The sequence below is a fragment of the Trichogramma pretiosum genome, unplaced genomic scaffold (genome assembly GCF_000599845.2).
Source record: "Trichogramma pretiosum strain Unisexual culture from Peru unplaced genomic scaffold, Tpre_2.0 scaffold51, whole genome shotgun sequence".
Classification (NCBI taxonomy): Eukaryota; Metazoa; Arthropoda; class Insecta; order Hymenoptera; family Trichogrammatidae; genus Trichogramma; species Trichogramma pretiosum.
Window position 1 is genome coordinate 565,358 of NW_019641226.1, and position 25,922 is coordinate 591,279.

At 47.8% G+C, this 25,922-nt stretch overlaps 2 protein-coding genes across 2 annotated transcripts; both read left to right on the forward strand.

The window, feature by feature from the left end:
- The first annotated feature begins 3,988 nt into the window (after positions 1–3,988).
- LOC106660589 (histone H3.3-like) lies at positions 3,989–8,634 on the forward strand. The gene is made up of 2 exons (XM_014383646.2): positions 3,989–4,192; positions 8,119–8,634. Exon 2 carries the CDS (start codon positions 8,121–8,123, stop codon positions 8,574–8,576), a length of 456 nt encoding a protein of 151 aa, XP_014239132.1. The 5' UTR covers positions 3,989–4,192; positions 8,119–8,120; the 3' UTR covers positions 8,577–8,634.
- Positions 8,635–18,303: 9,669 nt separating this feature from the next.
- Positions 18,304–25,321, forward strand: LOC106660274 (homeobox protein MSX-1-like). The gene is made up of 3 exons (XM_014383205.2): positions 18,304–18,979; positions 23,370–23,566; positions 24,244–25,321. The coding sequence occupies exons 1-3, from the start codon at positions 18,304–18,306 to the stop codon at positions 24,520–24,522; spliced, it is 1,152 nt and encodes a 383-aa protein (XP_014238691.1). The 3' UTR covers positions 24,523–25,321.
- The last annotated feature ends 601 nt before the right edge of the window (positions 25,322–25,922 follow it).

The window sequence follows — 25,922 nt, forward strand, 5'->3', positions numbered from 1 at the left end:
CAATAAAAAAAGGAGAGCCGCGCGCTCGGCATCGAGTATATTATAGCGGGAGGAAGGAAGAAACGACTCGGCGATCGCGATTCGCTCTTTAGTCGGGACTCGCGTAACTGCCTGCAAGCTGACGCATATATAATAAGCTGTGCGCGCGCGTACGAGAATAAAACGAGAAAAGCTGCACGAGTGTGTACTGCCTACGCCACCTAGTCAATTAAGTAAGACAGTCAGGCCTATTAGGACTGCGCACGGGAGTTTGAAAAATCGCGCTAAACGCCCGCCACGTCTCTCGCTCGCGTCTCGAAATACGGCCCCCTGACTCCTCATGTATAACTGCCTCTCGCTCTCCGTCGCGAGTTCTATTTCGAGCGACCCTTCTCGCTCCCAACGACGACGACTACTTATACTTTATATCATGCTCCCAGCTATGGTAGCGCTGGCATATTTACGCGATTGCGCGTTCTGCGGCTCACCTCGAGCGAGCAATGAAAAGAGTAACATAATGTGGCTGGGCTTATTAATAAGCGATCGATCAAATCGAGCCTCCAATTAATGCTACTCCCTTGTCGGAAGTAGTCGCGAGCGATGATTCGGCCGCTTTGCCTCATTTAGCTCATTTAACTCTATATGTAAGTCTCTATGTGAGATGGTTATTCAGCTCTTCGTTACGTGTGCGTATTTTTCGCTCGGAGCAGTCACGGCTCTTGGGTTAAATAATTAATTTTGCCAGTTGCTCGAGGGCCACGAGTCGAGGTGCCACCCCGATGCCAAGCTCGCAGCCGCGTGTGAGGCCTTGCACTGTACTTATTATACGCGCACCTATATAATAGCCAAGGAGCGAAAAAATCCTGGCGTGGAAAGTGTTGCCCCGGCCGATGACTCATTACAATTCCGAGAGAAAAAGACGAAACTTTCTATTCGGAGCTCGAGTCGGCAAAATGTGTACGCCAGAATTGTACGCTAGAATATAGGAGGCGAATATGCCATTGAGCAAATCGGATGAAAGGGACGAGAACGACGATCGAGGATTCTCTATAATGCGTGCAAACATTAGATGAGCTCGGAATGCTGCGTGCATATACAGAGCCGCTTACACGGAGCACGTGGATTTTCGAGGATCCGACGATTGTCCTTGGAACAGGCCTCGCACAGCCTGACTTTATAAAGTGACTCGCGCACTTTACGATCATCCAGCTCTCTGCATATACTGCCGCAGCTCGACTATATAGTTTGCGTATTATGTCATTTTCACGCTGAGCACATGCCAGGAATATACGAGCGACGCGACTGAATAGCTCAGCCGGGCTCGGGAGGTCTCCTCGCGCCTACCTTATACATGTGCTATATGCTATGTACGCGCCTACGCACTCACGCCCTTTGTCCTCTTCTACCGATATTATATACCCACTCTAAGCTTGTATCCATTGCTGTATAATGGCCATCGACGGCTATTCAACTGCGCTCTATACAACACACGAGGCGCACCCGCATATAATTGCGCCTCTCTTCTGCTTCTTCTTTTTATTTGCTCCTTTTTTTCTTCATCTGAAGATGCAGCGGCAGCTGCTGCTGCTGCCGGCCTGTCTGTATACCACCAAACTCCAGGTAAACAAACGCATGCCAGCAGCAGCAGCAGCCACATAAGTGCGACGCGCCACAAAGTATGTATTGGTCAATCTTCACCGACCAGCCGCCAAAGAGACATATTCTCCGCGCGACGCTTATGTACTATACGAGTGTCATTAATAGCCGAGCAAGCTCCCGAGGAATTTCGTTCGAAGCCTAATTTTTCATTCCACTGCAGAAGTCTGCTGCAGCCTCAAAAGCTCCACTCGACTTTTCCTCCTACAAACCAGCTAACTTTACCTACTCTCGCTAGAGCGCTCAATTTTCGAGATATTTTGTCTGTTCCAACTCGAGCCACTGACACTGATCGATCATAAATTTGACGCTAAAATCTCAATTCGATATTTTGCCTCGAATTGATGCGTTCCCCGATTGAGACTTTGCGCGTGGACGTTTTGTCGTCTACTTTTTGCGTCTCTTAATTCATATTCCTCGTGCGATGCGAGTCGAGGCTTGGCTTACGACACGATTTCTGTAATCTGCTTAATTAATTGACGACGAGGACGAGCCGAGTCGGGTCAATAGAACCATTGGCATTATGTAGTGGAGATTCGACGGCTGAGTTACGGGCACATTGGGCTTGATTAGAAGCACGCGCGAGCAGCCCCGAACACGTGTAATTACGAAATTTATCGGCCGATACATATTTACAATTGGCCAAATATAATGGAAAAGGTGACGATACACCGCTGATAAATACCTATACGACTGGGGATATTTACGAGTACTACGAAAAAAAATTGATCATCCTTTATGATTGTAATGAGCCTCGTGCCTCTTTACTAGTGTACAATAATAGCTCATGTAAATAAATACGCGGTTTTCTCTTTACCATAATCCAAATGGTTTTCGAGAACGAAATTAAATGACAAACAAATTCTCTAATTGTTCGCCTGACAACTTGAGTGACGCAAGCTAGGCGCGCACGCGCGAGGCGGAAGCAGCCACGCTAAATGTCTCCATGTACCAGCTCCAAAAAGACCGTTTTTTCTTTCCTTCTTTTTATTTCTTTCCTTCTTCTTTTTTTTCATACATAATAGTACGTATAAGTATCGTAGTTTTATTGGCTTTGAATCGAATATTAATTTGTACGTTCAGAAAAAAAGAGAGTAATGGTCGCGCATGAATAAAGGCAGTGAAACTCGTAACGAGCAGGATTATGCGAAATCGATTGATCGGGCCGGACGAAAAATGGAAAAATTAAGGCGAAAAATCATAATGGTCCGAGTTATATAGAGGAGGCTCAGGGGCCAGAGTCACTATTTGTTTTTAACGAGTAGTCATTTTTCTCGACTGAATAGCAGCATAGGATAGGCAGGCAGTGGACTAGCGAGGCTCGCGCAGAGGCGTCAATGTATCCATAGCTATACACAAGTGACATTCTTGGCGCGCGCATTGAGCTCGAACAAAGAGGCATTTATATGGCTCGCGCCTCGCTACAAGAGTAAGCTACGGGGCTCTGCCATAGGTAGGTATATATTGCTGGAAAAGCGCCGAACAAGAACATTTCTGTGGCGCACGAGAGCAGCGCAGAGCAACTGCAGGCGTGAGTGGATCGCCACTCGCCGCGTGAGTCGCCTCGAGACTATTCTTCTCTCGGGCTTTTTTCCTCGTTCTCGGACCACCGTGATCATTGTTGTCTCGGGGCATTTAAATCCTTGTTCGAATGTCGTCCAGCACTCACTCGCTCGCCACACCGATGATACACTAGTGCTCGAGTGCTCGAGTGGACGAAAAGTCGAATTTATACAGGATCAAATGGCCAAATAGAAGAGAGCAATTTTCCTCTCGAATAATGCACTACAGGCACACATGTGGAGAGCTCGACGAGCTCGACGAGCCGTTGCGCAGCGTCAGGCTGGTCCTCGAGGCACGATCGCTACAATAGGCCCGCGTCCAAGCTAAGATGCGCGACACGAAACGACAATCGATCTTGAATCCTATAATAATATGCTATAATAGGAGAGTCGCTCGGCAGCCGTCGGTATACTTGCTTATTATAATTGCCAGGATCGGCTATACAATACACGCATACTCTTATATCGGCTATAAAGTCGCCGATAAAGTAGTAGATGATACAAAGGCGTAAAAAGGCTGTCCGCGACACGTGGCGGCTTCTAGTGGCTGCTCGTTACGCGCGACTAAATTTCAAGGCATAGCAGTTCAAGCGGTCCGCGCGCGAGAAAGAGCGGCGAATTATATCGACAACATTGGAAGCTGTGCACCTTGTATACACAGTCAACACTGACACGCGTTCGGACGTGTTTGAGACTGTTGGGCGACCAACTCGTCAAGTAGCGCGCGCGAGCGATTGATACGGCGGGCTCGCCAGGCGGCGCTCCGCGAGACCTGCCAGCAACAACAACACACACATTGCGAATTTCTCGCTCGCATCTGTGTCGTAACTCGACAATTAACGGCCGATTGATTTCACTTAGTCCTCGAGAGTTGAGCCATGAACGAGAGCCGGCTGGCTGGTCGATGATAGGGTTACACGCACAAGCAAAGCTGCCAACACGTGCCAAGGAGAACTTGCCATTCGACTACTGCACCGAGTCCTAAAAACAATAAAGTAAGTCAAGCCATTGCATTGCTATGAAATTATAACCACATTCTGTGAATATTGTCTTTTGACGCGCGCCACGACCCTACACTATCCGAGCGAGCCGTATAAATCTCGAATCGTTTCTCTCTTTCTTGAGCTCTTTCTCTCGAGCTCTTTGCTCGAAACATGTAAATCATTCGTTCGGTGAGGGCAGCCAAGGGTATTGTTAGGCTGCTGTGCTATCTGCCGTGTGTCGCGAAGCTAAGCGTAGCCTCCACCGCCGGAATATGGAAGGGCTCGAGCGCGCGTAACAACAACGAAAAAAGTTTGTTTCCGATTCTCTTTGTCGTATCGTGCTTGAAAAAAACCGTCGTCTCCTCTCGCGTATCATTGTATGTATCGCGCCTGCCTCGGTCCAAAAAGCAGAAAAGATGCAACGCCAGCAGCAGCAGCAGCATCAGCAACGCTCAGTAGAGAGAGAGAGGTTGGAATTTATACTCTTAATGAACGGGGCGGAGCGAATCAAATTATGATGACCACAGGGCACACACATTACACCTGGCCTGAAGTGGCATCGGCTCGCTTACACCTCATAGTAGCAACTCTCGAGAGCCGAGGGCAGTTTCGCCTTCATTCATGCACCCGTGCAGCGTGCCTAGTGCGAGAGCCTGACACTGCTTTGCACTTTCAAGTGCATATGTGGATGTACACACACACTCATATACGTAAACATAACGCGAATGATATAGTGTTTTGTAATGGTAGGATATAATGCCAAAACGCAAAAGCGACACCTGGATCGTGTATATTATATGGCCATTGTGCTCTCGACGCGTCGCTCTTATACAGGCGCGCGACTCATTGTCAGACCCTCTCGAACAAATCTCGGGTGTATTATAATAATATTCTTTCAATGAACTCGCTTTTTGCTCTTCTCTCTCTCTCTCTATCTCTCTCTCTCCTGTCCCAAAGGACAAATCAAAAAATCTTTGAGAGAAAAACACCACAATGATTCCTCAAGTGACTTTAAAATACTTCCAAAGTATATTGCAGCGTGCATCTATATACTCTGTAATGCCTTCTGCTTCTCTCTCTCTCTCTTTTCTCCTCGTTCTTGTATTGTATAAGTGTGATTCCCCCCTTCTCGAGCAAGCCACTGAATGATCTTCGCGCGCATTTACGATATGTCATATTACTCTTGTATCTCGCTCTTTCTCTTCTCCTGCTCATTCAATCTTCCTGATGGATTTCCTCCGATTTTTATATATTTTCGTGTTCGTTATAATAACGCATAATAGACTTTATGATACGATATGATTCGGCCTTAGATCCGTGTGACTTGGATTTATTGCACGTGCCAAAGCCTCCTTCGGAGACTCTAATGAAAGCATAATTCTGAAATTTCAGTATTATTATCTGCGGCTCGTAGAGACATTGTCCGGTCTTGGGTCGATCAGCGAGAAAAGTCGAGAAAATTATTCTTTTTAAGCGTCGTTTGCAGCTCAAGACTCGAGGCTGCTCCGCTCGAAATATCTTGAATTTTCGTACGTTTTGCTCGAAATTCTTGCGAATTGACTCGTGCTTATTTGGGGTGCGCGCGGATCGATGCGGTGACTCGATAAGTCAGCGTGAGCATAAGTAGCAGCCGTAGCATTCCAACGACAATAGCAGAGTTGCGAGTAGCAGCTCTTGGGCGCGAATCGTCGAGCGCGTAGGTGGCAAACGGCGGTTGCAGCCTCTCCCATTTTTGAATGGCTCGCTGATTGGGGCCAGCTGTAAATGCACGCGTGCATACACGCGAGAGTCGCGTCTGGTCGCACACGGCGATCCGGGCTCGGGCCGGCCCGCGTCATTATACAATATATTTTATACATTACGGAGATGCTGCGAGCTGCGTTTGATCGTCGGCGTGATGCAATTGAATTCCTTCGGCAAAAGGAGCATCATCATCGTCATCGCCGATATCCTTGGCTCGTCTCCTTTGCATCGGTGTCTTGGCTTCGTCTCTCGAGCTCTCGCAGTCACACAGCACACGACGCCGTGACTCGCTGATTTTCTCGCTCGGGCTGCGCGCGTGTGAATAATCTCCTTTCGCGCTACAAAGCCAACCTTTTCACGCGCATTGATTAATTACGTCGTTAAGTTGAAAACGATCCAATTGACAGGGAGGGGGAGATGGAGGCGTTGTAAAGAGCGTGAAAAAGCCAAGCAACAATCGGACTGATAAGCGCGGCACAGGCTCGGATCCAAGAGCGAGTCGCGAGCGATTCACGAGCTATGAGCATAATTTTCGCAGGCTCATTGTCAGAGACATGATAATCGCCGGCGATGAGGATCTCACGCGAGCGAATCAATAGCCGATCGCGGGCATTAATCAAGTCTCGGCATGTATCGCTCAACGCATTCTTGGCCCAGCTCTTGCGGATGTCAATGGGCCGTGCCAACCATGCAAAGTATCGTTTCGAGCTGAACGCATAAAAGCCGAGTGCCGAGCGCGATCCCGAGCTGTGCTGGCTATCGAAAAAAAAGGATGCCAAAGGCTCTCGAAGCCTTCGGGCAGCCGAGCTCTCTCGCTCGCTAGTTAGCATCGCCTTCTTCTCTCTCTTTTTCTCTCGGTCCGTGCGGGGAGCTCCCGGTCCTACAATGCCACTTTGTACTTAAATCAAATTCAATTTGGAGCCCATTGAAAATTACGCCTAATAAATTATTTCGCTAATTCATGAATCGAGCGAGGCGACCTTTTGCACGCCCACGCTGACTTTGGCATATTTTTCGACGTATTTCTCGGCTTTCATGGGCCGCTCGCTCGCAGCTACAAATTTGCTATCGCGGTCCAATTGTTGTGATTAATGACAGCTTCGCGTATAACTTGACTTTTTATGATCTCTAATTGTGCCTTGATATCGATTCGCGTCGTCGTTGTCGATGCTCTGCAGCATTCGTCATCTTTAGCGCGAGCATATTAAAATACCGCCAACGCATACGTATAATCGGGCACTCGGAACAAATCAGAGGTAATATTAGCAGAGACGCGCTCGATCGCTCACGTCGGATTTCTTAATTGAAAAGTGCCCGCATCGCAGCTTGGACAAACAGCAGTAGCAGCACTCGAGCATTGGCTTCTAATATTTCCGAAGCGATCGGCGTGTAATTTTAATAACAGATGTGCCCAAGGGTTGCTCGCCTTTACAGATGTATACGCTGTACTCGCAATCAGCATTGCCATTCGGCTAATCTTTTCTCTATCGATCATATTTTCCTGGAATTGAATTTAATGCAGCCCGTTGTGTTGTTGGCCGTTGTGCAACATTTACACAGATAATAGCAATAACGAAGACTCGCGTGTGCGCAGCGATGCGCATTAACGACGCTTCCCGATATACAACGATAATACGAGCGTTTATGATTCGATATTTAGTCGGATGCGCCTGGAATATAATGTTCGATCGTGTCTGCATTGCCAGACGAAATAACTTTTTAAATGGTCTTATTACTTTGGATGTAGGTGCTATGAGAGGGAGAGAGAGAGAGAGAGAACAGCTCGTCATGCAACACCGACCAAGCGGCCTTTTGTACATTATTCGATTATACTCCATTACCCTGAATAGCGGCAGCCGAGGTAGGAGGGAGCGTGGGGTGAGACGCGCCATCGTGCGGCTGTATCATTGATTTCCAATTGAATTCGTCCTGGCGCATAAATATACGCTTTCGCTTTGCTCTCCGTCCTCAAGTATTACCCTCTACAGATTTTCTCTTTCGCACATGTCCCTAATAATACACACTCTAACGCCCTGGAAATTCCGCAACGTGTATCATATCAGCGCAATAGCGCAAACTCGACACAATATTCTCGACGAGACTTTGAAATTTGACTTTAAATATTCATTCTACGAATCGCACTGATTTTTCTTTACGAGTCGCAATTTTTAATTATAAAATTTTTAATTTTACAGAGATGTCACGAGTAAAGCAGTTGACGAAACAAACGGCTCGAAAGTCGACCACCGGCCGCCCGGCACCAGTACTTCGTACTGAAAAAGAAGCAAAAAATGAACCGCCAGAGTTACACAGCTCAGACGACATCGTGACGTCCAAAAAGCCGAATAGAAAAATACGCTTCAAGCCAGGGCTGCTGGCCCTACAAGAAATAAGGTATTACCAAAAAAGCACGGAGCTCCTCATCAGAAAACTGCCTTTTCAAAGACTAGTACGAGAGATTTTTCAAGATTATAAGGACAACGTAAGGATCCAGAGCGGCGCTTTGCTGGCCCTTCAAGAGGCTGCTGAGGCGTATTTGGTCGGACTATTTGAAGACACAAATTTGTGTTCAATACACGGTAAACGTGTGACGATTATGCCACGCGATATGCAGCTGGCGAGGCGTATTCGCGGAGAAAGCAATTTCATCTAGATGATATTTTTTTAGTGAATGTAAACTATATACATTATATTTTTATAAAAGTAGTTGAAGAAAAAATTATTGTTTAGCAATATATTTTGTAAAAATTAATTTTAGCGTAATAATAACGTTTAAATGTATATTAAATTTTTTTTTTTCATGTCTTGCCCTTTGCGCAGCTAAAAATCGTGCATTGATACTACTAAAATATACAAAATAGTTCAGTTGAAATCCTTCTCATTTTCACATATATCACTAATATATAAATTAAGAAACCGTAGCACGATCAGCAGCTTAAAAATGTTCAACAATTTTCCTTTTACGCGTCTACTTTTAAGAATCAACATCAAATCATAAAATTCTATTTTCGCATTTGCATAACTTTATGAGTATGAAAATTCGCACCTAAATATGTGTAATTGCAACATTGTTCTATGTTGAATGTTTGATTTTTGAGACTTTAATATCAGTAAAAGCTGCGAATGCACTTGTACAATTCTTTCGCCATCGAAAGAATGCACTTTCAAAGTATGATGATATTTTAGCAATCTTTTACACGATCTTTTACACAAAATATTTTTTTCTGCCAACACGTTAAACTTGGTGAATTTTTGCGATTATTTTATAAATTCCTAGCTAGACAAAGAGTGACTTTAGAAAAAAAGGCCTACAGAGCTTTTTCCTGGAAATTTTTCAAATATTCAAGTAAAAATACTGCAAAATAATCAGTACTTTAGAAGCTTGCTTTTGAAAAAGAAAACAAAACTCAAAATCAATTTTTGTAATGAGCTTCAAGTTTAAAGTCCAGAAAAAATTATAGGGTTACAAAAATGCGCAAAAAATGTCGAAACAAGTCCAAAAAAGCGAATAATGGCCAAAAAAGTCGTTTGAATTTCAAGACTTTTGTTTTTTTAAATTTTCCACTAAACATAGTTTTCGAGTTAAAAAAGAGTTTCGTTTTTAGTAGTCATTTACGACATTGACTCATTTTATCAAAAAAGACAGGCTCGATATTCATATTTTGTCTTATTGCTGTCCCCCTTTAAAATTTGATGTAGTCCTCAATTATAGAATCCTAGTTAGGTGTCACGCGTGAAATGACGTATTATAAATAAGGAAATTTTCGAAGCAAAGTGCGATCCACAATTGTAGTAAAAAAACAAGCTTTACGTGACGATTACCCATATGAATGTGTTTGGCTTTTACTGTAGTTGCTTTTGATCATTGAATGGTGTTACGAGTTAGCGTGCTCAATCAGTCACGTTACGCAAATGCCCGAGTCAATTTTGCGTATATTGTAGGATGATGAATCGTTAATTTTTTCACCCTTTGATGTCTATCTATCGTATGTGTGTGTGTGTGTAAGCGTTCATTAAGCTTCTGGAGTCGATAATCTACTTTGCTAATTATATTGGTTCATTTTGCATTAATTAATGAGCTTTGCAATCGAAAAGAGAGCTAGAGCAACTCAACTGCAGAGGTTTCTCATATATGCATCTGACAATTCGATCGAGTTCATTTTTTCTCAGTTGCGACGATCTCTCCGATCGCAATTAGTCATAGAGACGCAATAGATGTCGTATTTGCGCGTGGAATTTCACTCTCTTTTTACGATAGCATTTGTATTTACTGACAAACAAGTCGCTGCAGAAGAGGTCTTTGCAAAAAAAAGTGCTCTCTTTTACAGAGCGACTGCAGACGCAGAAACGATTATAAAACAGTGTTCATGTGCGCTATTGAAGCTCGTTTTATTATCACTATCAGCGGTTAAAGATTTTCTACGCGAATTACGAGAAGCGAGAGTCTCGTCTCGTCTTTCAGCTACTATATATAGGGTCAAAATTGATAGCTCGCGAGCATATCCGAGCCACGTATCTACGATTAATAATAAAATACACAAGGGAGAAAAGGAGAGAGAGAGAGAGAAAGCGTGAAAAGTTTCGGTCAAGCATCATGGGTAATTAGTCACTGACAATTAACAGCTGCTCAAATGGAAAACAGAGCGCGAGCATATAGTGCAGTTGCGCGCACATTAATTACTCGCGAGAAATGTGCATGTCTTCTTTTCTTGCGGGCTATACATACACATATAATTCCCTTTCTCTCTCGCTCGGTGCAGCGCGCGTTATGTTATTTCGCCGGAAGCGAGCAACAAACGGAACCCTCTCGCATGGATCTGTTTTTTTTTTCCTCCCGAGTCGCTAGCGCGCTCTCTCGCGCATGCATAATTAAAACATCATATATCCTGCATATATGCGCATGTTTACCGTTGGCCAAAACGATTATTAAACGGCACTGCGTATCGAATTTGTTCTTATCAACGGGCGCGTTGCAATTGACACTCGGCTTCGTCAGCAATAATTATTGCCAACTTACATACACACAATGCCCATATAAAGAGAGAGGAAAAAAGATAGCCGTTTAAAATTGTATAATAATTAATTAGTCTTTAATTAATTCCTTGCGAGCCGGCATATATCGCTTACGTACACAATGCCAGTTTCGAGCGGAATCAAAAAACTCGCACTCGTGTGCGTGTGTGTGTGTGTGTATGTATAATATGATTGTTCGCGCGGCTGTTTGTTGTTTTTTTCGTCGTTCTTACAACCCAATTATAATCGTCTTCCAGGAATTCTCGCGTCCGGAAAAATGAATGAACAATCATAATGATATGCAATGCATTGTATTTGAAGCGAAGGCACAAACACCGAGAGAGAGAGAGAGGCCAAAGGGAGATAGACGCATCGCTCTAATTAGCCGAATATATATGATAATGGAGAGCCGAGCAGATTTCTAATTGCCAAAGACAGAGCAGCTATAGCAGCCAGCAGAGATGCGAGATTTGTCCATTACAAACGAGGGAAAATTAATTATATGCTCGCTCGTTATATTGCAGCCGGGAGAGTTGCGCGAGCTGTTTGCGCGCGGATATGACGATCGCGCGGCAAAGTATTATACAATTTCTTCGGAGCTCGCTCCGCATCCGTATGTATATAAGCAAGTACAAGCCCCTTATCTCGCTTTCAATTAATCTAATTCGAATTGGTATCGAATATCGCGAGGCTGAAAAATGCCCGGCCACATTTTATACCAGCACACATTGTATGCGAGCTCGTTTCTCGCCTTTTCACGTTATTATTAATACACACACGATAGCTGCACAATACGCGACTAAGAGAATGCACAATCTTATCTGGCAGCGGCAGCAGCTACTCGGACGCAACACTTTTTTTTCGGCCGATTATTTTTGCAGCATCGACGCGCGCGTCATCTCTCGTGTGTGTGTGCGCGCCGAGAGAGATACAATTCACATAACTATTTTCTCAAAATAGTCGATAAACACATTGGCGCGCACGAGGCGTCGTTTCAATATTTATAATACGTATGCGCGAGCATATTCTGCAGCGGTGCAGCGAGGCGCGCGAGGAAAAGTCGACCGGCAGCAGCGGCAGCTATATGCTCGCAACGCAACCGCTGCATTACGTCGAATGCAAAGTATGCAAATCGAAAATCGTGTACGGCCTATACGTACACGGACTCGCGCACGAGAGACTCGCTTGCGGAGCAGTGAGTTATATACTCGGGAGCAGCAGCCAACAAGCAACGCCACTGGCAGAACAAGCGAGCGCAATCAAGACTCTCTTATCAAACTGCTGCCTGCACAGCAGCTACTTTATATAGCTCTTTTTCTCGCTCGCGTTTTTTTAATGTCGAGCTTTCACGCGAACCTCTTCGTCTTCTTCGTATTACATGCGCGCTTACTTTCTGCTGCTGCTGCTGCTGGCCCCCGAGCGAACGCCGCATCTGCTCTAGATAATTGTTGCTTCACAAATATCCACAATAGCTAAATAGGCCATTAACTAGCTCGAGCGAGTTAGGTTTTGTCAAAAGCTACTATATGCGACTATATACGCGCGCGGCTTGTTTGTCCTTGTAATAGCTGAGCATACACAGCACGCGACAGGAGCAAATTTAAACTGTACGTAATATTTTCCATACTTTGAAGCTTTGTAATCCGCCAAAGCTATAGGTCATTTGAAAAAACAAAGTCTCCGCTAGCTAGCCGCTCGAACGCGATCAATTTCCGAGTATTATATAACATCTCGTTGGCCGCGTATATAACTAGTGCTGCTATTGCCCACTGCCAATCTGCGCTAAAAGCCATACAATAAATAGAAGGGGGCCAGCTTATTCGCTAATCGATCCTCCTCATCACTATATGGACGAGCCATTAGAGTAATGATTAGCTGTTGGAGCTCCTATAATACGCCGAAAAATACCTTCTCGCTCAATTAAAGCGGCTATTGAGGTGTATTTGGCGCGCATGTCATTATAATGGCCGGCTACCTTCGACGAATTCAATCAGAAACTCGAAATCTGGCCACGCTCGACTTTTCGGAATCGTCATGTCGCTCGGCTCGGCTCGCGAATAATATTACACACGTATACGAATCGAACGAGTAAAAAGAATCCGAGTATATAGTATCCGCGTTGCGGCGCGAGTTGACGACTCGGGAAACGTCGAGCTCTCTGCCTCGGCCTCGCGCGCGACTAGGTATATCTAAAGCGCCGTAAGCGCACCATAGAGCTTCCGTATGTGGGAAGATGCTGCTCCGAGATATAGCTCCGCGAGCGCCCAACACCCACGCGAACTCTCGAGCTGCTGCTCGACCGTCGACGATCCGTCTGCAGCCGAGCGAGCCAACGTGTCATATCGCTGCAACACTTGCTCCGCTCTAATTTCCTGCCCTGAATTTCCAACGAGTCGAAATTTATAAAGGCGCGCTTACGAGCGAGTCGCTTATCGCAAGTCCCATGTAGCAAGACTCGATTGGTTTTTTTCGACGAGCAAAGTCCAAGCGACGAGGAGCGAGAGCACAGCCATGTATTTCAATTCCTATTTGCTCTTGAACTGAACTCGGATATTTCTTCGAGTATTTGGCGATACATAATTTACGCCAAGTCTAATAAATTGCAGATTTTAAGCTTGACTCAATATCAACCAGCTATTTTTCATCAAACTCTTCATTAACGGATTGTAATTTCACAAATGAGCATATCAAGATATGCCAGTGTTGAAATGCTTAAACGAGTCGATTAGATCGTTCGAGTGTAAACAACGATGCAGATTGAAAAAGAAAAAATCACGTCCGCTATTTACTTTTGGATAATATGCTTACAGGAGATGTTGTTTGTACTGCCTGAAAATGTCCGATAGAGTCAATCGAAGATTATAGCTAAGTAGGTAAGAAAAGCTCGCAGCTTACGAGCTATTTGGAGGCAAAATATTTACTCGCGCCTTATTAGGGCACCTTAGCCGTGCAACGCACGTAATAGCAGTAGCCTCCTGACGAATCTTGCGTAAACAAATAGTCTCGATCGTCGCGTCTGACCCATTAACCAATTTTCGACTGTCGCAGCGGCAAAAAAGAAAACAGATAAAGAGCTCGAAGTTGATTTGTGTACAGAGGGACTCGATTGCGGCCAAAGATTGTCGCGTAATCGTTTACACACAAGCAGAGCCGAGGAATTATTAAATAGGCAGTTTGGATAGTTTGCCTAATAAATGAGTCGAGAAAAACTATGCCAGAGAGCGAGAGAGAGAGTAGGAAGGTAGCTGGCTGCGTCGTGCTCGGCGATCGGGACGATAATAAGTTCTCACGAGTTTTTTTTCTCTCTCTCGATGCAGTCTTGAAAAGTCATAAAAAGCAAGGAGAACGCGTGCAGTACAAAAGACGCTGAAAACGAAGCCGAAAAAAAAGTGGACGGGCTATTAGTAAATGGCGTCGCGTCGTTTGAGCTTGTAGCGCGTTGAATCGGCATTGGCCGTTGGGTCGCTGGTGCGCGCGCGTGCACTACACAGAGGGTGCATGCAAGACTCGCTTACAACTATGAACTGTTAAAGTAAAAGAGAGAGCCGGACACTTTGGGCGCATTAAAAGTCAATTGATTAGCGTGCAGCTTATTAGGCGCGAATAATGCGATAAACATAGCATGTATAATGTATATTTGGTACATAGGATGAGCGAAAAGATTTTCCCTCTCTCGCAGCTCGCTCGATCCAGTGCGTACGCTCGTTTCTCTCTGTTATTCAAGAGCTAATTCAACGTTATAAATACACTCTAAATCTCTGTCAGCGCTTTCATGCTTTTCAGCTACTCGACTCCGTGATATATAATACACACTTCATGACTTTTATATACACGAGTCGACGGCGGCGGCGGCGTACTCGGCGTGCGTCCTATCCTATCCTATCCTCGCTACATGTGCGTGTACGTGAGCGTACTTACGGACAGACGCTGCTCCTTTTTGGGGTGAACGGTACGAGTATGCGTGTGTGTGTACATAGCATTATATAGACGCGCAAGGGGAGTAGTTAGAGAGAAGCCAGTCGAGCGTAAAACGCCCAGCTAAACGGCGGCGCACTAGCAGCTAGCTCTAGCTCGTATAAGCGTATAAAAAGAGCATAATGGAGCGAGTACGCGTCGAGGATAGGTGTATATAATGAGGTTAATGCTGCCGACGATCTGCGCGCGCTGCTGCTGCTGCTGCTGCTGCATCTGCCCCGACGATTCAGACTCTCTCTCTCTCTCTCTACCTATATGCGCTCTGTGCGCTCAGTACGCCACACCAGATAGACCATTAATCCTCGGCTAAATGACAGCCATTTTGTACCTAAACTGGATTGCCTGCGAGTCGCGCTACACTACTATATCAGTAGCAGCTAGCCGGAGCTCTTTAATAGACTTGGCAGCAGCAGCAGCAGCAGCAGCTTCTCGCTATTCAAAACCACTTAGCTCGCGCGCCCGCCTGCAAACCTGCCTGCCTGCCTTTCGCACGCTAGCTCCGATCGACTCGAGCTGCAATAATGTACCCTACACCATATACACCAACCCTCCCCAGCTCTCTCTCTCTTTCTCTTTTTTTCCTTCCCTCTCGTTCTTTCTCTCTCTGCAAACATTAGCGCTCATAACGGACTGGTACAAATCAAATGTAATTGCCAAAAATCATTACCATTTGCATGACAAAGGCCCCGGTAGTGTAAACATTTTCCACCAATTCGAGCCACTGCTCGTCCGTTAAAAATTCATTAGCTGCCCTTTTACGATTGCTTGGCTCGTTCGAGCGTCTCTCGAAACATCTCTTGCGACCTCTGCATCGACGTTTCCCAGCCGAGATTTAGGCTTGCCTTACTCGACGACCAAAAAAAAATAGCTATACTTGTCACTTACGCTCCACCAGGCGAGATCAATTCCGTTTGCAGGCCACGGAAGAGGTGATAACGAGCCGCCATACGGGAAGTCGATACTCGGGCAATTAGAGGCGCCTATTTATATTATACTATTAGAGAATTTTCGATTGATCACTTGTACATCATAGACGTGTCTGCGTCTCAAGCATCCAACATCTCTTTCCGCTTTTGATTTTCGACTTTTCAAGTAGATTACATTTATATTAGTCGAAACCGCAAGTCACACACTTTAGCTCCTTGTCACCAATAGGCGCGTGGTTAACCGATCGACCAAAGAAAAACAAGCTTAAATCATTCTCAAATGTGTGAGCATCAATTTTTCTAAAATTAATTCGCAGCCAGCTCCCGTACTCGTAAATATGTGTCGTTTTTTTTTTATCGAGAGCGTCAATATCGCCATCGTGGCCATTTAGCTTTTTTTTATTAAAAGCCTGAAAATCGACGAGGAAAATAAAACGTTTTCGAAATAACTGTCGAGCCGACGCTACGACTAATTTATCGACTCTCGCAATAAACCTGCCCGTATCGTATAGTACGTGACGACGACTCAATGCTCGACGCGATGATCTAGAGATCCTTTCGATTTAATGCGAGCACTAAAAATACAATGAGCGCCGCGCGATTCGACGTCAAATTTTGGCAGCTATAACGCGTCGCCTTTATTATAAAGCGATTGGGCGTAATTACGTACATTCGGGCGGATTCGGTGGCTCACTTGTTTACTCGAGAGATGATATCTGCCTCGGCTTGGCACGAATCGATCATTATTAGAGCAAAGTCGATGAAAGCAGGAGAAAATTCACGCGTCATCGCGTCGGTCGAGCCACGAAGGATGGACGATGTAATAAGTGCGATAAGTCGATCCTTTGGCCTCGGCTCAGCTGGTCAGGCTGGGCGGAAAAAGAGGAGAGTCGAGCTGGAGAGAAGGAGCGGAGTATAGGTTTTTCGCTCGCGTGCCTCGGTCTAATTTCAAGCCTTGGACTTTCGAGGCAGCTCGCACGCGAGGAGCGACGAATATTCGGTTGGGCTGCAGCCTCTGCAGGGGCCGTACACACGTACCTACGTACGTATACACGAGCATGCCAGGAGCATTTGAGCGTTCTCGGCTGTCGGCTGCCAGGCTGACGTTAACGAAGACGTGTTTTTTCCTTCTCCGGCGAACGCATAAATTTAGCCGCTAGGTAAACGCAGCGTGTAAACGGCTGCTAATGCAACACATGTAAGACTCGCGCGAGAGAGAGAGAGAGAGAGAGAGAGTTGCGAGCAAAAAGACGACGGCCATATAGCATATAGACGCAAAACGAGGAGGAATTGCAAATTGCGTGGCATAAAATTATGCTAAACATTGATTTCTGCGCGCGTGTGAATTAGTTGGCTCGAGACACGTCCATCCGAAAGAGTATACGAGTCTATCCGCGCGAAAAGCGTAATTAGCTTGCTTTCATTTAGTTGTGAATGTATATAGGTGCGTCCTTGACTGGAAAGAGCAGCGCATCGTCTTGGCTGCCTGCAGTCAAAGTGTACGTTAATAATCGAATCGAAAATGCGATTTCATGTAGTTTGGACTATATGCACAACGCAGCAACTCTATATATAATAGGTGTGGACGGAGTCGCAGATGGAGCGCGTGCAGCATTGCCAATCAATCGCACTAGCCCGGGAATTAGACAATTAGGAGTCGTCGTACGCTCGAGCCGCTGCTATATAACGTATACACGAACGCTCCCGCAGACGCTACGTGCCGCAGTCAGCAGTCCGTCGACTGTGCCCCTACCTCGTTCGCAGCGGTGTCGTATACATATATAGCGGAGTGGCGGAGAGGCTGGAGCGCGGGGGGGACCGGGCGGCACAAGGGGGAGTCGTTCAGGCGGGTCGGCTGCCCCCCACCTGGCGCAGCTCCGGCGCCGGCCGACTCCCATTGGTCCGGCTCGGGAGTCGGAGGCGCTGTCGGCCTCGGTGAAAGGGTCGCGGGGCGGTCGCTGCCGAGCTCGCGAGCGTCTCGGCTATGGAGCCGGTAATCAGTGCCGTTTCTCCAGCCTGATCGAGTCCGCGTTTGCCGAGTTGCAGCCGCGAGCTGCTCTTTCTTTCTCTCTCTTTCTCTCTTTCTTTATATACATATACGTATATGCTCGATACTCGACGACGACGACTAGCTATATACGCGACGAGGCACTCACGGCACAGTGTGTACTCTTTCTTACTCTCTTTCGCGCTCTCTCTTTCTCGCTCTCTCCCTCGCTCTTTTTCTCTCTCGTGCGGTCTCGTGGTGCAAAGTGGCCGCATGTCTTGCAACTGGGAGCCGCAGCGCCAGCAGCAGCAGACGATAAGGCGCGCTAGCCGGCTCGAGTCCGACTCCAAAGTCATCATTACAACGATACTCGTCGAAGCGAGCGCGGCTTGAGACTGAGTGCGCTGAAGGCGAGACGATGGCTCGGCCATCGCCAACTGCTGCTGGCTACGTCTTGTGATACGGTGACGAGGAATAATATGCAGCAGTCGTCGCGCAGTCAGCTAGTCGAGTCGAGCAGCAGCGAGCAGCAGCAGCAGCAGCAGCAGGACAGCAGCGGCACCTCGTCCCAGTCGCCACCGCCCCCGCCGAGCTCGAGCCTCTCCTGCAAGCCGGCCCTGGTCCCGGCCGTCTCCTCCTCGCGACAGGCCAAGATCAGCTTCAGCGTCGACTCGCTGCTGAGCCGGAGCCGCTCCTCGCCCACGGTCACGGCCATCAGTCGCCAGTTGCTGCAGCAGCACATCGCCAACAGTCAGCGCAACAGCAACAGTGACAGTCGGGGCAACAACGGCGACTCGCCGACCAGACCCGACAGCCAAGCCTCACCGGACGGGGCTCGGGCCAGCGACGACGAGGCCATCACCCCCTGCAGCGATGACGAGAACCTCTGCGTCGACGACGACTCGGACGAGGAGCGGCCCTCGAGCCAGGAGCAGCCGCTCAAGGCCTGCCCGCTCGTGCCCCAGCCGATCCACCCGGCGGTGGCGAGGTCCTTTGCCGCCTCGGGCCCGGCTGCCGCAGCCTCGGCCTGGCCGCAAGCCGGGCCGCCTCCGCCGGGATTCCCGCACGGATTGCCGGGCTTCGCGTGGCTGCCCCACCTACCCAACCTCCACAGCCACATGTACGCGGGCCACGCAGGACACGCCAGTCCCAACGGTAAGCCAGCGACACGCATTTCTATAGTCCTTTTTGTCGAGCTAGTGGCATCTGTGCGCGTCCGTGAATGTGTGGCCAGACAATGGCAATGGCTCGGAGAGCTCGAGACACGCGCGCGCACTCGCAGCAACGGACGGACGCGCGAATAATCGATAAGTGCCCAAACAACACTCGTCGCTATTATACTGTGTCGACTGCAGCGATTAAACAGTAGCAAGACGTATAAATTTTACTCTCCGAAGCGTCAACGAATATTAAAAAGGAAACGATGAAAAATACGATATCGTGCTGGCAAAAATTTACTCGTGTCTGCAGCTAGAATAGGATTGGTCTTGCAGCAATTTCAAGCTATATTTCTCGTATCTATTGAATGAAAATAATCCGTTCTGACTGTTTTTGATAATAATTGAATTCGTGTGGATTAATTATGTCATTGTTATTATTGGAATTGCTAGCTGCGAGTGACTATGATTGCGGACAGACAAAAAACGAAAAGTATATTTTTGGCTATAGCAGGATGAAATTCGCTACGGGTGTGCGCGCGAGTGTAGGTGCGGGAAAGCCGTTGTTATTCGCGGCTTTCTCCGCGCGCGTCGAGTAGTCTATACGCACATGGTCTCTCGGCAAAGTAGTGCAGTCTGCTGCGCACTCGCGCGAGCCGCCAGCACAGCTCGTGAACGGAATGGCAATGTGTCGTCGCGGCTGTATTATAGAGTATACGGCAGCACGTATGCGACTCGGCATGTGCGTTCCAGGTATCCGCGGCAGGCGTCGACGCGCCATATAATGCATCCGCCATCGAGTATATAATGCAATTAGCGGCGATCGCCCTTGAGCTACGCCAAGCTCGTACGTATAACCGCTGCGAGCTTTCGGTGGCTCGCTCAGCTTCTCTTCGGCGTTTCGGCTTTCGATTTGACTGGCCAATTAAAAGCTCGAGGCTGACTGGAGCCGCGCGAATTCTGAAAAGTATACGCTTGTTCTTGAGGTGTACGTTGTGGCTGTTTTGCACGTCGCGCACGCTACAGTTTGGTGCGCGTATACGAACGGATACAGTCGAGCGAGTACCAGTTAGACTCGTTTCGTACGCGAGCTCTAGCTTCGGTAACGAATGCGCGCCTACGTGTCCGAGTCTCGTGTGCAGTTGGCGCGCGAGTATACACCTATACGTACGCAATAACAATTCTCGGTGTGCGCGAGTTGTTGCACCTGCAGCCGTGCTACACTACTCGCGCGGTATATAGCTGCGAGCAGAGAAACAACGAGCGCCGTCGTAATTAATTTTCACTCGAGGATAACGAGGACGATAAGGCAGCGAGCGCACCGCGATGAGGCCGGCCGCGCAATTAATTCGTCGCTACTCTACTATGTATATACTCGGCCGCTGAAAAGTCGACAGCGTCGAGCTCGTGCTCCCATATAGATTATGTATTCGTGGATCGCTGGCCAAAAGCTCGATACGGAGCCGACAGATTGGAAAATAATCGACGCCTTATAATTGCTCTCACACTCGATTCCCGAGGTGCAATTCCGAGCCGTTTGAACTGTAGTCGCGATAGCGTACGGCTACTGCACACACGCAGTTAATGTAGGCGTAGCTGATAATGTTGTAAATTGCGCCGATTGCGAGCGCGACACTATAGGCTCGACATAAATAAAGCAGGCCGAGCCAGAGGCGACTTGGCCAGTAGTCCGAAACATGCATGTAATTAAAGCCTCGCTGTAATGCTGTATGTGTTGGTATGTGCGCCTCACCACTCGTCAGCATGTGTATGGCCTACTCCTCCTCCTCCTGCACTTACAATGCGACGCGACGCGACGCGAGCTTTGTCCAATTAGTTGCATATGTATGCGGCTCGTCGTCGCACTCGAGCAACATCGAGCAGCATCCAAAGAGCCAAGAGCAGCAGCAGCAGCAGCGACCAAGCTGCGACGATTTTGCCGCAAAAAGCAGATAAAAGTCGCGTATCGGCCATCGAGCCAAGTGCGACCCGACTAATGCCGACGACGAGCTGCGATATCGCCTCGTTGCTACAAGCTATCGTAATTCGAGGCTTTAATTGCAGCCGCAGCCGCGACGTGTGAAAATCATCGGCGATTTTTCTCCATACCTACAAGGTGTATAATAAGTGGGCAGGCAGGCGATGAACGCGTTATACGATCCGGTTGCAATTAGCGAGCCGTCACAACACGAGCAGCCGAGAAGAGACGCGCTCGATTCAAATTCGGTACGATATATCGCGCTGGCAGCCCTGCACTCTTGCGACTTTTTCTCTCTCTCCCTCTCACCTAACGACTCGCACTCACACATGCACACACATACACAAACGCCGCTGTTCCGAGAAAGAAATCGTACTTCTCCGGCCTGTGTAGCCATTACGGGATTCTCGATCTTGTATAACCTGCCCCCCTTCCAGCTTCGTGTAGCGCAACGGTTATAGCTCGCGCTCTGTACTGTGCATACGTGCATATATCCCTGCAGAGCTACTGCACATATCCTACCGACGACGATAGAGCCATACATCCATAATGCATAGACGACGCTCGAGTGTAGTAAGGCCGGTATCGCTCGGGCCGACACTTGCCGCTTATGATCCTTCCGAGATATGATTCCCTGTATACTGGCGCATCTTCCTCGACGCGCCGGCAAAATCTTGTACACGAGTTGACGTCGCTTGCTCGAGTGCGCGCGCGCGTAGCCGATTAATTAATTCTTTGGAAATTTAATTTAAAAGCTGCAGGAAATCGATTTTATATATAGGAGCTCGGCCGAGAGCAAGAAACTGCTGCGAAATCATTTTATTAATCGAATCGGGAGAGCGAGCAATGCCGCAAAGCTACCTCGGCGATCGCACGCGCAAAAAGCCCCAAGATCCAACGGACAAACGTGTTTTCACAATTCGTCCTGCCACCTTTTCTTTTTCTCAGCGCGGATCCGAGAGCGAGTACGGCTAAACTTATAATTGATTTATTCGCGAGCGATCCGCGTCCATATCTACATCTATCACAATATTGTCTTTTTGTCGCGATCGCTTATTTTATATCGATTGCACAAAACTCGACTTTATTGAGTTGTACGTGTACGTTGCTGGAGGTGCGTTAAACGCTGCCTTCATTAAGCGCGACGCAATGCATTATGATTTTGCCAGCTCTCCACCGCGTCGCAGTCGAGGCTCTTATTTTCTTCCTCCTCTTCGTCGTCGTCGTCGTCGTCGTCGTCGTCGTCATCGTCGATAAGAGGTCATGAGAACGATTATTCACCGACTGTGTTAACTCTAACGGAAGACGCGACAAAAACTCGGCAAACATATATACGCTTATAAAGCGCGCGCACGAGCACATTGAGCGGAGGAAGCCTCTAGATGCTCATTAATTTGCACTTAATTACTTTGTTCCTTGGCAGCAGCACGCGGGCATTGATCACTTTTTTACCCATTTCTAAGCATACATCAATTAAAAATTATGATATCCTCCCGTAATAGCAATGCGACGACGACGACTACTACTTAACATTGCTCGTATACCGCAGCGACTCGATGTATATCGAGCGACGAAAGCTGCTCGGGCCGTTTTTTTACTACGTTATATTGCAGTACATAGCTCGACGCGATCGCGCTTAATTAGACCTAAAGGATAGCTTTGGATAATTATTTAAACACTCGATCGGAAAAGTTGGCGATTTGTCTCTGGCTCGGAATTGCAGCGACTTTCTGCCAGCTCGATAAATACATCCATAGCATCAATAATTACGAATCACCGCGTGCGCAGTTGCGAGAGTACATAAAATACTTGTTGGTTTTTTTCTTTTCGTTTCCCCTCCTCGCGACTAAAGGCCCAAGATGGATCGCATAATAGCGATTAACCGACAGCTATCCTGCAGGCGGCGGCGAGCCGATGTTTTCTTAGTCGAAAGATAATCGGCCAGCATCATTTATCCTTCAAACGAGCTGCCGCAATATCGACCCTTGGCCCGATCCAACCCTCGCACACGCGTATGCTATTGCTTATTCGCTCAGGCAGCTCGGATCGCCACCCCTAATGTACCAATCGCACGTATTATTTACCCACAGGGATTTTCTGCCTTCGTACATACATCATATACATTCATATACGCGCATACACTCGGCACATGTGACAATCATAACGCTCTATGAAATTTTATCGACTCGTGCGTTAATATTTAATTAAGTACAACGTGATCCCTTTTCGCCGATCTATTGTTTTTCGTGCTCAGCTGCGCAATTATCGGAAATTAAAGCTCGTGGCTCGATTACGCGTGTAATGCGATATAAATAAAGCTCGGTGCACGCGTAATAATCAAGAGTCATGCGAGTGTCAGCTGAAACTGCGAGGATGATTATAAAAGAGGATTATTTTTTGTGGGCCGCAGGTGAGCTGGGACTAGCCGGACCGGGGCCAGGACAAGTGCGCTGCACCCTGAGGAAGCACAAACCAAATAGGAAGCCCAGGACGCCGTTCACGAATCAGCAGCTGCTCTCGCTGGAGAAGAAGTTTCGCGAGAAGCAGTACTTGACGATCGCCGAGAGGGCCGAGTTCTCCTCGTCGCTGCATCTCACCGAGACTCAGGTAATCCTCGAGCGATCGACTTTACAAATAGCTGCTCGACGAGTATAAGGGGGTAGTATATAGCCGCTGGCGTCGAGAGTCGAGCTAGCTGGCGGGGCGCAAACCGCGAGAGCTGCGCACGCCTCTAGTTATTGATTTTCCTCTCTCTCTCGAGTGTCGGCTGCGTGTATAGGTGTAGGTGTGCGCGGCAGCTTATTGCCGTTCGGCCAGTCGTCGCCTCGCCCTCTTTCTCTCGCGTCGGCGTCGGCGTCGGGGGTCGCGCGCGCACACACCCGCAGCCCGATATTCCGCTCTTGCTCGTCCCAACGAGGACAGCTGCCGAAATGTCAAAGCTCGCGAGCTGGATCGAGCGCGCGACGGACAATAAACTTCGGCCATTTTCCTCTCTCTCTCTCGAGCTCGTCGCTCGTCGCTCGTCATCGGCCAAATAAACGTCTCTTATACCAACGCGCCTACTTCCAACGCTCGGGCATACTTTGAAAGCCTCCATCAGTCATCGGGCCGCAGTAAATAACCCGTGGCTTTCTCGCGACGCGGACCAAAATAACTCGCTCACCCTCGGACTCGGCTGCTCGCTAATAGCTTCCACGACTTCTCTCTCTCTCTCTCTATTTGTTACAATTGCCAGCTTACAAGTTGCACTTTTATAGCGCGAGGCCCGCTCGTTGTTGTTGCAGGTGAAGATATGGTTTCAGAATCGCCGGGCCAAGGCGAAGCGGCTCCACGAGGCCGAGATCGAGAAGCACAGGCTGTCGGCCCGACCGCTGCTCTACCCGAGCTTCGGCTCTGCGGCCGGCCTCGTGTTCCCTCCGCCGGGCGCGGCGGCCTCGATGCCCCCGTTCATCGCTGCCGCCATGGCCAGGAACTCGCAGGCGGCCGCTGCCATGGCGAGGAACAGCCAAGCGGCAGCCGCGGCCGCGGCCATGTTCATGCAGCCGCCGTCGCATCGGCCCTAGCACGAGCCAGCAGCAGCATCGGCGCAGCGCCAGCAGCATTGCCTGATCTCAGCGAAAGCTCTCGGACTGTAGCGAGCTCGAATCGCTCCACCGAGAGACTGAATTACGACGTACGAAAGCACGTAACTTTTAACGCGTCTCTCATTGTCGGCTTATACATAGTGTACATATACATACGACCTAGGGATATTTTCGACAAGTTTTCCGTGATACGAAAACAAAGTGATTTCGCGCGCGGCTATACATGTACGCGCAAAAGCTTGTTGTCAAGCAACCAAAGCATTTGCGGACGGAATTTCGTATACTACTCGAGTGGGCACTTTCTGTTTGTTTTTTTTTTTCGTTTTTTTGTCATTAGTATCGAGCATTGAACGAGCTGCCATGCCGATTAGACATGTCGTTTGGTTGAGTAGCTGCAGCTGCGCCACGAAATTTTTGCTTTTTTCCACCGATTTAAAATACAAATGTTGATTTCAACGCGGCACGAGCACGCGTTGTGCCTATATACGAAGCGCACATAATGTGGGCCGACTACGCGATCCTGTAAATATTGTATTTAAGCTAACGAGCCTATAGTGTCCGAGTGTGTGTGCATGACTGAGTACTCGTGTAAAATCCATGACAAATCGATCGCGAGTAAAATTTGTATAAATTGTAACATGACATGGCGACGCGTACGAGCACGATGAATAATTTATTTATACTACGTAAATAGAAATTCGACGTCGCGTGCTAAACAGTGATTGAACAAAAGTGATTATTTCAATTACACATTTATATATGTATATGGATAAAAAAAAGGAGCAAAAAACTAAAAAAAAAACAAAAACAAAGAAGCAACACAAGAGTTTTGCCTTTTTTCTTGCCTTTTTTCCCGACTATTTAGTCCGCAGTTGAATTGAATCTTATCTTGGTGATCGGTCTGCGCGCTCGTTGCTCCGCGGACAAGCTGTGCTCTGCTCTGCGCCTGTGCAGCCAACGATTGAAAAGTCAATTTTCATCGATTAGTCCGCGCTGCTATTGGCTATTATAAATGAAGACGTGCAAGTCCGAGTTGGCGCAATTTTACCGCGTTCGACACATAACTGGTCGAGTTGGAGACAAACAAAGAGCTGCGGACGAGGTAAGCCAAGAGGGATCTCAGCCAGAGGCAAGTCGAGAGAAGAGAAAGAGGAGGTCCAGTTGGACTTTGGGCATTCGCGGGACATATATGCCTTTGCCGCCTGCAAGAGGTCGTCGTCGCGCGCACAAAGAGCAAACACAGCTGATGCGCGCAATTATTATTCGCCGAGCGGTCATCGTTTGACGATGCCAGCGAATAGATATTGGCCTCCTCGCGGCTCGGCTACGTCCAATTTAAATTCAACACCTCGCTCATGACGATCGGGCCGCCGTCCTTT

Bases quoted from the DNA above. Each gene is read 5' to 3' on its own strand.
- LOC106660274 (XM_014383205.2), top strand. From the start codon at position 18,304: ATGCAGCAGTCGTCGCGCAGTCAGCTAGTCGAGTCGAGCAGCAGCGAG. The intron at 18,980-23,369 runs GTAAGCCAGCGA...TGTGGGCCGCAG, and splicing joins AGGACACGCCAGTCCCAACG to GTGAGCTGGGACTAGCCGGA. The intron at 23,567-24,243 runs GTAATCCTCGAG...TTGTTGTTGCAG, and splicing joins TGCATCTCACCGAGACTCAG to GTGAAGATATGGTTTCAGAA.
- LOC106660589 (XM_014383646.2), top strand. From the start codon at position 8,121: ATGTCACGAGTAAAGCAGTTGACGAAACAAACGGCTCGAAAGTCGACC.